This window comes from Lepidochelys kempii, chromosome 9 (genome assembly GCF_965140285.1).
Source record: "Lepidochelys kempii isolate rLepKem1 chromosome 9, rLepKem1.hap1, whole genome shotgun sequence".
Classification (NCBI taxonomy): domain Eukaryota; kingdom Metazoa; phylum Chordata; order Testudines; family Cheloniidae; genus Lepidochelys; species Lepidochelys kempii.
The window spans coordinates 53,560,187-53,573,492 of NC_136388.1; the positions used below are offsets into that span (position 1 = coordinate 53,560,187).

The 13,306-nt window shown below is 45.5% G+C and overlaps 1 protein-coding gene across 5 annotated transcripts in view; it reads left to right on the forward strand.

Moving 5' to 3' along the window:
• Positions 1-13,306, forward strand: part of RYK (receptor like tyrosine kinase) — a 174,566-nt gene that overhangs the window by 66,883 nt on the left and 94,377 nt on the right. For all 5 annotated transcript variants that reach the window (XR_012160844.2, XM_073360374.2, XM_073360373.2 and 2 more), the window contains 2 exons: positions 60-204; positions 6,205-6,305. Coding sequence is in view for 4 of the 5 variants with exons in the window: in XM_073360374.2 (XP_073216475.1) it covers positions 60-204; positions 6,205-6,305 (246 nt within the window). In the remaining variant the exon portion in view is untranslated. The remainder of the gene's footprint in view (positions 1-59; positions 205-6,204; positions 6,306-13,306) is intronic.

Below are 13,306 nucleotides of genomic sequence, written 5' to 3' on the forward strand. Positions count from 1 at the left end.
TTTCTCTCTTTTTTGGAGAAAAGTACATTTCAATGACCTGTTTTACCCTTCCATTTCAGTTGATCCTGTAAATGCTGCTCCCACCACTTCTACCCGTGTGTTTTATATCAGCGTAGGAGTTTGCTGTGCTGTTATATTCCTGGTGGCTATAATATTAGCTGTCTTGCATCTTCATAGTATGAAAAGAATAGAGTTGGATGACAGGTAAAGTACACAATCTTCTTTTCATATACAATTGTTTGACATTTGTGAAGGTATCTGTGTGTTATGTGCAAAAAGAGACACATACACTGATAATCACTTTTAAAAACTGAGAAATTAATTGTCACTGTTTGCTTGTCATAATACTTTCCTTCCTTTCTTGTACTTAGACAATTTTGTCTTCTGACCTCTGATCTGCATAACTGGGTTTCTTGATGTAAGCTCGCTAAGGTGGCAACAGCAACAGTCCATAGCACTGGATAAGTAAAAGGCAATAACCTGGAATGCTGGCAGTTTGGGTGTCCTCCAGTTAGTCAGAATGCAGTGGTAGCTCCTCTCTGTCTTCTGTTTTTTTGCAAAAGCTGATCATGCTTTGGCACGTCTCTTCAGACTTGTTTAATTTGAAGCTGTCAGTATTTTCTCCATATGGTCAAAACAGAAATGCTGGGCGCAGCTACATAAAGTGACTGCAGTGGTGGTGCACCCATTTGTTAGAGTGCTAGTCAGAATCTGGGAATCTCCAGGGCACGAAACGTGGTATAGGAGATTGATAAAGAAAAGAACCATGCACTGCCCCCACGATCTTGAAACAGCCAGTAATTGAGGTAGGAGGGACTTTTAATACTTATGATTATATTCAAGTCCTTTGCTCTGTCTTGGCTTCAGGCCTTATTGGAATACTTAAACTTCATTGTGACCAGGAAGTTTCTTATCTCTTAAGAACTCCTTATGACTCTTAACAGGTAGAAAAGGACGAGGAAGGGAATGAGCCTCAAAATGAACTCAAAACTAGGAAAAAGCAGCTATTTTCAGTGTACTCAGATATACTAAAGCCTCTTTCTTCAGCCATGACAGCCTGAGTAGCTCTGAATTTTTGGCTCCCCAAAGCCCTGTCAGAGGCAGCAGTTGCGGACATGGTTCAAAATCCCAGATCCTCTTGTGCAATACAGTTGACTGGGGGCAATGGGATAGGAGCTTTGGGGAGCCAAAAATTCAGAGCTACTCAGGCTGTCATGGCTGAAGAAAGGAGGCTTTAGTATATCTGAGTACACTGAAAATAGTTGCTTTTTCCTAGTTTTGAGAGAACTTGGATGCTGAAAAATTGTCTTCATTGTGGTCAGTTATTTGGTGCATCGCTGGTATTATACTATGGCCTTGGGACCCCACCTGAGATCACAGTCTCTTTGTGGAGGCTCTGTACAAACTGCAAGTTCCTTTGTGGAAGATCTTACAATCTAAATAAATAAGACAAGCACAGACTCAGGGGAAGGGTTATAACAGTGAACAATATGTTGGTCTGTAAATGTCCACTTTTTCTTTAGTTTTTTTAAAGTCTTGGTAGGGGGTTAACTAACCTAAGTGGTGGTGGGGATAGAGGGGATAGAAGGCTGGTGACCTGAGCAAACAGTATTGCTAACCTGGGTATGATCTCTGTAATAGTTTACCACTGTAGATATTAACTTTTGAAAGCCAGTTTGGCAGTCTCATAAGAGAATCACAATGGCTGGTATACTGGCATTCTTCAAGTACATGCATGTGTTCATTCCACTTTCTGTGTGTGTGTCAGTGCACTGAAGCCACAGAACTTTTTTCCATAGAGGTAATTTGTAGGGGCAGCACCTGCATCCTCCGCACATGATACAGAGGGGTGAGGCTGCCCCAACCCTCCTCAGTTCCTTCACACTGCCTGTGATTGGTAGTCAAAGCATGTGTGTGCTTGTCATGCTTTCCCTTTATTTTCTTAGAGAAAGTTATTTCCATTATGTACATAGTAGTTTATACTGATGGCTAGTGGTATGTGTTTTAGTAACCTGTTTAGTTTCTTACATCTCTGAGCTTTAAACTCAGTAGCAGGGCATGCCTAGGTCTGTGGAATTTAAGTGCTGTTCTGGCTGTTAAAAATCCATGCCAGTCAATGACCCTTATTCTAGTTGTTTAAAGTGTTTAGGAGATGGTCGTGTATGACGTATGTCCCCTATGTGTATGGGTTTTAAGACCAGGACTAAAGTTGAGGGGAGTTAGACTTCGACATATATCTTAATGGAAACAGCTTTGCCCTTCCTTCCCCCCCTCGCCCCCCCCAGTAAGAACCCAGTTGCTTAGTACGTAGGGGTTCGGTCTCAACTCCATCTTGGAGTGCACTGCTAGACTTGACAGGTTCCCCTTGTCATATGGAAGGTGTTCTCCTTCCCTGGTACCATGTAAACACCAGAAGGAGTTGGGTGCTTTCAGTTCCTCTAGCAAGAAGAAGTTCTCTTCCACTTTGAGAGCCAAGCCCCACATGGAGACTCATAAGAAGTAGTCTGGTACCAAGGTTAGAGCTCAGCCTGATCCACTTGGGTATACCACATTCATCATCTAGCAATATATCTGTTGACTCTTGCACCACTTTTGGTGCCATCAAGACAGACTCCATTGCTGGTACCTTCTACATCAACTTCGTTGGTGGTACACCCCTAAGATTTCGTAACTGACAATACCTGAGGCTTATGCAGTGCTCAGGGACCTTCTTTGCCCCAACCCTATGTTTCATGACCCTAGTGACACATGCTTAACTTCTCCATTGGGGAGCTCATTTAGGGGATTTCCAGGCTCAGAGTCTCTGGTCAAATCAGGATCTCTCCCTCGATATCAGTATTTGGGAGCTTTGAGCTATCTGTTTGGTTTGTCAAGTGTTTCTTCCCCACATCAAAGGTTGTTTGGTGCAAGTGCTCAGACAACAGTGCTGCAATATCCTACCTAAATAAGCAGGGAAGTGCCAGGTCAAAGCCACCTTTGCCAAGAGGCAATGAACCTCTGGCCTTTGTGCATCAGGAAGGAGATTATGTTCAAAGCATCTCACCTTCCCAGGTCTTAAAACTATCCAGTAATTTCAGTAGATTGTTAGCAGAGATAATGAATGGTTCCTCCTACCTGACAAAACGAAGTCTATTTTTCAAATTTGGGGAATACCAGAAATAGATCTATTCACCACCTGGCAGAATAGGAAGTGTCACTATTTCTGTTTGAGGGCAGGTCACAGCCTAGAGTCTGTGTCAGACTCCTTCCTACTATCCTGGAAGGGGAAATCTCTATACATTCTCCACCCCCCATATCCTAATGGCTGCAAGAGTTTTGAGCAAGCTCAGACAGGATCATGCCCATCCAATTTTGATAGCACCAGCCTGGCCCCATCAGTATTGATTCTTGGATCTGTTGAGCCTTTCAGTTTGGTATCCTATAATGTTCCCTCAAGTCTTGATAATAGGTTTGCAGCACTCTGTATCCTGGCCCTTTCGGCATATGCTGGTGTCTTGGATGCCCAGTGGTTTACTCCTCTGAAAGCATTCTGTTCACTTGGAGTTCAAAGTGTTCATTTAAATAGCAGGAAACCTTCCACCAGAATACATGTCTCAAGAAATAGAAGAGATTTTCAGGGTGATCCCAGCAGAAAGATCTCGACCCTTCATGTGCTCCCATTCACTTAACTGGCTGTGACAGGTTTCAGTCGGTCCTCTGAGCCCCTAGGGGCAATGGAGAGCTATGATCCCACTGGCAGGCCTCGGTCACACCTTTCGGGCTCTGGGGAATTAGCGGGAAAGGTGTGCCGGCACGAGTCTGCAGCGCCCCCCCCCCCCAGGCAGGGGAGCGTCGGCACGAGTCTGCAGCGTGCCCCCCCAGGCAGGGGAGCGCCGGCACGAGTCTGTAGCGCCCCCCCCCCCCCCCCAGGCAGGGGAGTGCCTGGGTAGGGGAACTCAGGCCCTCCCGACTCCACTGTGTTCCAGCCCCTGGGCCTGGTCAGTGGCGGGAGGCGAAGGTCCTGCCGCTGGGTCAGCGGGGCCGTCCGCGCCCGCTGACCAAACACACCCACCCCACGGTGGAATTCTGCCCCTGGGCTACTTCCTACCCGTTCTCTCCTGTCCCTCCGGCTCGTCTGGGTATTCCGCGGCTGGCAGCTTCAGCTCCCCCTCTGTGTCAGACTCATGCCAGCCCGGGCTGCAGCCAGGCCCCTCCAGGTCCTCCGGGTATTCAGCGGCTGGCAGTCCTGGTTGCCACAGACCTTCCTCCCGGTTCGGTTCCTCCTTGCCCAGGGCCTCACCTGGGTCAGCAGCAGGATCGTGAGGGAGCAGCCTGCGTCTGTCTCCCTCCCTGGTGCTCTCCTCACTGGGCAAAGGGCTCTGCCCTTTGTACTTCCTGTCCCACCCCTCCCCTTCCGGGGATTGTCAGAAGCTTGGCCTGGCCCCGCCCACTCAGGCTCAGCGGGTGGCTCTTTACCCTCTGGTTCGGAGGGGAGCCACCCTGGCTCCCTACACTGGCTTATCTGCTTCACCTAAAAGAAAGGACTGTCTGTCAGTTCTGAGAGTTCATCTGGCAGTTATCTCTTCATTCCATCCTCCCATAGAAGGAAAGATCTGTTTCCCCCCCAATCCTCTGAGTGTTAGGTTCTTGAAAGATTTTGACAGGCTCTTCCCACCTGTTAAAGATCCTGCACAATCCTTGGATCTCAATTTGGTTCTTTCGGTTTTAATGGGGCCCCCTTTTGAATCTATGGCTACACACTCCTTTTCTCATCTCTTTCTGAAGGTAGCATTCCTGGTAGCTATCACTTTCGCAAGGCGGGTAGCAGAACTTGAGACTTTAGTGGCCTGAATATGAAGCAAGTTATTTTAATAAAAATAAATCTCAAATTTCTTACCAAAGTGGTATTGGATTTTAATCTCAGAATGTATACTCGCCAATCTGTTTTCTGAAACCTCACTCTCAAAGATAAGGAAAACCTTCAGACTGTGTATGTTGGTAGTATGCTAGCCATTTACCTGAACAAGATTAAAGAGTTTAGAATGTCTCCAGTTGTTTATCTCCTTTGAAAGGAAGAAAGGGCAACCTGTCACTTTGCAGAAGATTTCTTCTTGGATCTCCTCCTGTATTTGTCTGTGCTATGTTACTAATATTCCAGTACTTCAAAGAGTTGAGCACACTCTACAAGAGCACAAAACGGTATCAGCTTCTTTTCTTAAGTCACGTTCCCATCAGTGACATTTGGCAGGCTGAGATCTGGTCATTGGCTAATACCTTCACCACTCATGCTCTTTCCAAGGCCTCAACAAAGGTAGATTTAGGAGAGTGGTATTGCAGCCTTTGTTTAGGTAGACTCTGTTACCCTCTTCCATCTAGAATTTCCAGTGAGTCACCGAAAGAGGAATGGACATGTGCAAGCACTCGAGGAATTAAAAACTGTTGCATACCTGTTTGGTAACTGTTTGAGATGTCCATTCCATGACCCAGCCTCCTTCCCCTCTTCATTGGAATCACAACTGATGTTCACTTTCGGTTTGAAGGAACTGGGGGATCAGGGCAACTCTGCCCCTTTATATCCTAGCTAGCAACATGAGCGTGCGGAGTACCTGATACGGTACTGCTTTGAAAAAAAGTTCTCTGTCTTCGGTGCACTGTTGTGCACACATCTAAAATGGAATGGATATGTGCAACACACCTGGAAGAACAAAAGTTACCAAACAGGTATGTAACCATCTTTACAGGTCTGAACCAAGGTGCATATGTGTGTATGGAAGCATGAACTATACCTCTCAGCTGTATGCTTGGCTCAGACTGGTGCTGTGGGTCTATTTCATGAATGGTATTCAACCACAATAGAAGACTAGTATCAATAAAATAAGGAAGGTATATGAAACTTACTGGAGATAAGTAATGCTTTTTGTCTGTCATGTCTTATCTGTACACGTATCTTAACATTTCAACAAGGATTGAGAAAACTTAATAGAAAATAGATCAGTATGCAAATCAATTAATGAAAAGCATTAAATGTTAAAGGAAAGTGGTGATAGGATTGTGGAGAATCAAACGGTGCACTATGAAAAATCACCCTGCTTTCCTTAGTCTCAGTACTGTGGATAATCGTCTAAATTTAATTTTGATATGCTGGAATTTCTCTGACAGGATCTTAAGAATTTTATGTTACAGAAGCAAGTTTGATGTTTTGTCAATTTTTTTGGTTTAAAACAGCATTAGTGACAGCAGCAGCTCACAAGGTTTATCCCAGCCCTCTACACAGACGACACAGTACCTGAGAGCTGACACCCCTAACAATGCTACACCAGTAACCAGTAAGTATTAATCTAATTACAAAAACGTACAACAGGTGACTCTGGGCTGGCCTAGTGTCCCAATGATTAGATTTGCCCTATTGATGACATTCATATTGACCAAGAAGGAGGAGCATGAACAAGATCTGGGCTTGGCATCTGTTTAGTCTGTGCTTCCTAGGCCTCTGATACCAGTTTACCTCAAAGAAGAATTTCAGCTAGCCACAAGCATGGGTCAGTACTGGGGTCCAGTACTAGTCAATATTTTCATTAAAGACTTGGATAATGGACTGGAGATTATGCTTAGAAAATTTGCAGATGACACCAAGCTGGGAGCGGTTGCAAGCGCTTTGAAGGACAGGATTAGAATTCAAAATAGCCTTGACAAGTTAGAGAAGTGATCTGAAATCAACAAGATGAAGTTAAATAAAGATGTGCAAAGTACTTCACTTAGGAAGGGAAAATCAAATACACACTACAGAATGGGGACTAACTGTACTGCTGAATGGGGTGGTGGTAGTACTGTGGAAAAGGAGCAAGGGGTTATAGTGGATCCCAAATTGAATGAGTCAACAATGTGATGCAGCTGTAAAAAGGGCTAAAATCATTTTGGGGTGTATTAACAGGAGTGTTGTGTGTAGGAAATGGGAGTGCTCTACAGGGTAGTGATGAGGCCTCAGCTCTAGTACTGTGTCAAGTTCTGGGCACCACATTTTAGGAAGGATGTGGAGGAATTGCAGAGATTCCAGAGGAGAGCATCAGATTTTCTGAACTTTATACTATTTTTGATCTACGAGGAAAGGTTTAATCATTTTTCTTCTTGAGAAAAGAAGACTGAGGGGCGACCTGATAAGTCTTCAAATATGTTAAGGGCTGTTATTAAGAAGGGCAGTGATCAATTGTTCTCCATGTACGCCAAAAGTAGGACAAGAAGTAATTGGCTTAATCTGCAGCAAGGGAGATGTAGGTTATATATTAGGAAAATGTTTCCTAACTACAAGGGTAGTTAAGGTCTGGAATTAGTGTCTACTGGAGGTTGTGGAATCCCCATCAATGGAGATATTTAAGAATAGGTTGGGGTTCTCAAACTTAATTGCACTGCGACCCCTTTCTGAAAAAAAAATTACTACATGACCCAGGAGGGGGGCATCAAAGCCTGAGCCCGCTCAAGCCCTGCCACCCTGAGTAGGCGGGCCAAAGTCCCAGGTGGGGGGCATGTAATCGGAGCCCTGCCACTCATGGCTGAAGTCCTCGGACTTCAGCCCCAGCAAGTCTAACACCAGCCCTGGTGACCCTATTAAAATGGGGTCCCGACCCACAGTTTGAGAACCACTGGATTAGACAAACACCTATCAGGGATGGTCTAGGTTTACTTGGTCCTACCCCAGTGCTGGGGGCTGGATTTGCTGACTTGTTGAGGTCCCTTCCAGCCCTGCATTGCTATGATTCTATGATAAGCTCTGCTATGTCATTTTGCTGGTTTAGGCAAACTACATGTTGCTATTCTGTCCAAGGCATTATCATACCAGTATGAATCTGTGGTTTTGCTGCTTATCCTTCAATTAGATATTTTTGTGTTTGGGGTGAAATCTCTCTACTCCTCTGCTTTATCAGATATATCTTTTCCAGCTGTCTCTGGCCATGTCTATGCTACAAACTTTAGTCGACGCCAGAACTGACTGGACTGCAGTGGAGTCTCAAATAGGTTCTAGCTTGTGGCATCGCTTGCCTGTGGCCAGCCCCCCCACTCCCCCACAGTTGCATGTCCCCCATCCTCCTCACCCTTGGTGTTCACGCTGGGGGCCTGTGACTCAGGCTCCTCGGAGGTATCCACAGTGGTCTGTGGGGTAACAGTAAGGTGTCTGCCAAGTATGGCATGCAGCTCTTCGTAAAAGAGACTGTTGGCCCCCCAGCCTTCTGATATGCCTGATGCTGTTCCTTCGCTTTCACGCAGCACTACTCCTGATCCCTTTCATACACCTTTTCCTGCATCCCCTGTGTAATCTGCTTATAGATGTTGATGCTCCTAGGGCTGCAAAGCCTCTTCTCCCCATAGGCCCAGGAGATCCAATATCTCCTGTCTGTTCCGGGACAGAGTGCATCTGGACGTGTAGATGCCATGGTCAGCTGGGCAAGAGGCAGTGGAAAGCTGCTAGGTGTGCTCGCTGAGCTGGACGGCCAAGAAAAGGCATTTCAGAAATTTGCAGGGCTTTAAAGGGGTGGGAGGCCTTCTGGTTTCCATAACCCATGGGCAGTGGAGTTCACAATTATGACCATCAGTGTTGGGCATTGTGGGACAGCTGCTGAAGGACTGTTAGGGTCAAAATAAGTAACCCAGTGTCTGCACTTGTGCTGCATCGACTTCAATACCTGGACCATGGCTCAGCGTCGCTCGGGGAAGTGGTGGCACTGCTTTGCTGTATTTGGATGCTTATATTCGTGGGAAATAAATGTAAGTGTAGACACTTGGATAGCTAGGTCCACGCAAGGCAGCTTACTTCTGTCTAACTCTGTAGTGTAGACCAGGCCTCTGTGTATCCACCAATGTCTTGCCTAATCCTTGTGAGGAGCTTACTTATGCAGTGCTTTAGGATTCCTTGAAAACAGCAAATAGCGGCATGTAGGAGAAAATGATCTGCAGGAAATGGATGAGACAGGGTCAAGCATCTTCATTTAGGGCTCAGGCTTGGACATCAGTATGAAGTACTAATGCTTATTTCTGGGTGCTGTTTCTCTGCATGTTGCTGCTCCAGGCAGAGCAGAAAATCAATTTAAAAGCTCTGCAACTGTGGTGATGCTTCAGCATTTAATTATCTTCTGCTTTATCTGGACCAACATAGTGCAGCTAAAGATGACGAAGTAGAGTTGTGAAGCATATGAGGGAAAATACAAGAACAGCAATGCTTTGTCAGATCAATAGTCCAGCTAGCCCAGTATCCTATTCAGTATCCAGTGTCTATTCGACATTGGTGAGGCCTCATCTGGAGTACTGTGTCCAGTTTTGGGCCCCACACCACAAGAAGGATGTGGATAAATTGGAGAGAGTCCAGCGAAGGGCAACAAAAATGATTAGGGGTCTAGAACACATGACTTATGAGGAGAGGCTGAGGGAGCTGGGATTGTTTAGCCTGCAGAAGAGAAGAATGAGGGGGGATTTGATAGCTGCTTTCAACTACCTGAAAGGGGGTTCCAAAGAGGATGGCTCTAGACTGTTCTCAATGGTAGCAGATGACAGAACGAGGAGTAATGGTCTCAAGTTGCAGTGGGGGAGGTTTAGATTGGATATTAGGAAAAACTTTTTCACTAAGAGGGTGGTGAAACACTGGAATGCGTTACCTAGGGAGGTGGTAGAATCTCCTTCGTTAGAGGTTTTTAAGGTGAGGCTTGACAAAGCCCTGGCTGGGATGATTTAACTGGGAATTGGTCCTGCTTCGAGCAGGGGGTTGGACTAGATGACCTTCAGGGGTCCCTTCCAACCCTGATATTCTATGATTCTATGATTCTATCCTGTGTTCTGACAGTGGCCAATGCCAGGTGCTTCAGAGGGAATGAACAGAACAGGCAATCATTGAGCGATCCGTACCCTGTTATCAAGTCTTAGCTTCTGGCAGTCAGAGGCTTCGGGATACCCAGAGCATGCAGTTGCATCCCTGACGATCTTGGCTAATAGCCGTTGATGGACCTATCTTACATGAACATATCTCATTCTTTTTTGAAACCCGTTATAGTTTTGGCCTTCACAACATCCCCTGGCAATGAGTTTCACTGTGCGTTGTGTGAAGAAGTCCTTCCTTTTGTTTGTTTTCATTTCATTGGGTGACCCCTAGTTCTAGTGTTTATGTGAAGGAGTAAATAATACTTCCTTATTCACCTTCTCCACACCATATGGGGAAGCAACAAAGGATTAGGAGGGGAAACCAAGAAATACTGAGGAAGCTGTAGATACAGGTTAGGGGAAAAGAAATCGCTGGTGTAAAAGGCCCTGATCCTGTATCCACTGAAGTCAGTGGGAGCTTAGCCATTGGTTTCCATGTTTGCAGGATCAGGCTTTGGGAGAGGAAGGAAACATCTTAAAAAATCAAAAACAAAATAATACCTAAATGAAAATTGGGAAAGGTTGAGGAAAGAGAATGCAAAAAAAGACAGAACACAGATTCAGAGATGACTCTGGTAACTGAGCTGTGGAAGATGTGGGAGACCCGATGCTTGTGATGAGAGAATAGCAAGCTGATATTATGTCGAGGGGGTGCATGAGAAGCATCCATGAAAGGAAAATGAGCAGATCGTGTGAAAGCCTGTCATGCAATCAGTGCTCATTGCATGTTTAAACCATTAACTTCCTAGTAAGACTATATGTCCCCACCATCTTATTTTTCTCCGGTATTGAAAATCAGCCCAATCCGTTTCTCCTTAACCTCTCCCATCTCTTTTTTCTCTTTTGATGTTTTATCTATTGTCACCATTGTTGGAAGTAGAAATGACTGTAAAAGACATCTGTTAAAAGGGTTTTTGAAGAGGGCTGAGCGCATGATTAGACTGTGGAAAGGTGCTTTTCTCATAGGTGGCTGGCTAGCAGAGTTCCTTTTAAATGAGTTTGATGTTGCTGGGGTTTTGTTGTAATATGTCCAGAGCTTTGTACAGACTTCCTTTTTATTTAAATTGAAATAAATAGATGAGAAATAGCTTTACTTTGGCTTGTAATATCCAAATTTAGATCTGCCTCCTGCACTTCTTTTACTCAGTCATATAATTATGACTAATATTTTCTCCTAAATGATCAACTTAATTGCATATCGTTTTTTTCTTACAGAAACAGCCTTAAAGGCTGGTCTAACTCACTTTTTCTATATAATCGGTGAAGCATTGAGTTAATAGTTTGATGCTATATTTAAAACAACGATTGTGTTCTTTAAGTCTATGTCCACTAGAACATCTCTCTCAAATTTTTAGTGCCATCAATGTGCTTGATGCTTTACAGTACACACAATTAAAGACGGTCTCTGCCCCAATGAGCTCATCATGAGTTGGTTGAGTTCAGGATCCTGACGCAGGGAAGAAAGGTAAGCAGCAGGATACGGACCCTGGACTTCAGGAAAGCAGACTTCGACTCCCTCAGGGAACGGATGGCCAGGATCCCCTGGGGGACTAACTTGAAGGGGAAAGGAGTCCAGGAGAGCTGGCTGTATTTCAAGGAATCCCTGTTGAGGTTACAGGGACAAACCATCCCGATGAGTCGAAAGAATAGTAAATATGGCAGGCGACCAGCTTGGCTTAATGGTGAAATCCTAGCGGATCTTAAACATAAAAAAGAAGCTTACAAGAAGTGGAAGGTTGGACATATGACCAGGGAAGAGTATAAAAATATTGCTCGGGCATGTAGGAATGATATCAGGAGGGCCAAATAGCACCTGGAGCTGCAGCTAGCAAGAGATGTCAGAAGTAACAAGAAGGGTTTCTTCAGGTATGTTGGCAACAAGAAGAAAGCCAAGGAAAGTGTGGGCTCCTTACTGAATGAGGGAGGCAACCTAGTGACAGAGGATGTGGAAAAAGCTAATGTACTCAATGCTTTTTTTGCCTCTGTTTTCACTAACAAGGTCAGCTCCCAGACTGCTGCGCTGGGCATCACAAAATGGGGAAGAGATGGCCAGCCCTCTGTGGAGATAGAGGCGGTTAGGGACTATTTAGAAAAGCTGGACGTGCACAAGTCCATGGGGCCGGACGAGTTGCATCCGAGAGTGCTGAAGGAATTGGCGGCTGTGATTGCAGAGCCATTGGCCATTATCTTTGAAAACTCGTGGCGAACGGGGGAAGTCCCGGATGACTGGAAAAAGGCTAATGTAGTGCCAATCTTTAAAAAAGGGAAGAAGGAGGATCCTGGGAACTACAGGCCAGTCAGCCTCACCTCAGTCCCTGGAAAAATCATGGAGCAGGTCCTCAAAGAATCAATCCTGAAGCACTTGCATGAGAGGAAAGTGATCAGGAACAGCCAGCATGGATTCACCAAGGGAAGGTCATGCCTGACTAATCTAATCGCCTTTTATGATGAGATTACTGGTTCTGTGGATGAAGGGAAAGCAGTGGATGTATTGTTTCTTGACTTTAGCAAAGCTTTTGACACGGTGTCCCACAGTATTCTTGTCAGCAAGTTAAGGAAGTATGGGCTGGATGAATGCACTATAAGGTGGGTAGAAAGCTGGCTAGATGGTCGGGCTCAACGGGTAGTGATCAACGGCTCCATGTCTAGTTGGCAGCCGGTATCAAGTGGAGTGCCCCAAGGGTCGGTCCTGGGGCCGGTTTTGTTCAATATCTTCATAAATGATCTGGAGGATGGTGTGGATTGCACTCTCAGCAAATTTGCGGATGATACTAAACTGGGAGGAGTGGTAGATACGCTGGAGGGGAGGGATAGGATACAGAAGGACCTAGACAAATTGGAGGATTGGGCCAAAAGAAATCTGATGAGGTTCAATAAGGATAAGTGCAGGGTCCTGCACTTAGGATGGAAGAATCCAATGCACCGCTACAGACTAGGGACCGAATGGCTAGGCAGCAGTTCTGTGGAAAAGGACCTAGGGGTGACAGTGGACGAGAAGCTGGATATGAGTCAGCAGTGTGCCCTTGTTGCCAAGAAGGCCAATGGCATTTTGGGATGTATAAGTAGGGGCATAGCGAGCAGATCGAGGGACGTGATCGTTCCCCTCTATTCGACGTTGGTGAGGCCTCATCTGGAGTACTGTGTCCAGTTTTGGGCCCCATACTACAAGAAGGATGTGGAGAAATTGGAGAGAGTCCAGCGAAGGGCAACAAAAATGATCAGGGGTCTAGAACACATGACTTATGAGGAGAGGCTGAGGGAACTGGGATTGTTTAGCCTGCAGAAGAGAAGAATGAGGGGGGATTTGATAGCTGCTTTCAACTACCTGAAAGGGGGTTCCAAAGAGGATGGCTCTAGACTGTTCTCAATGATAGCAGATGACAGAACGAGGAGTAATGGTCTCAAGTTGCAGTGGGGGAGGTTTAGA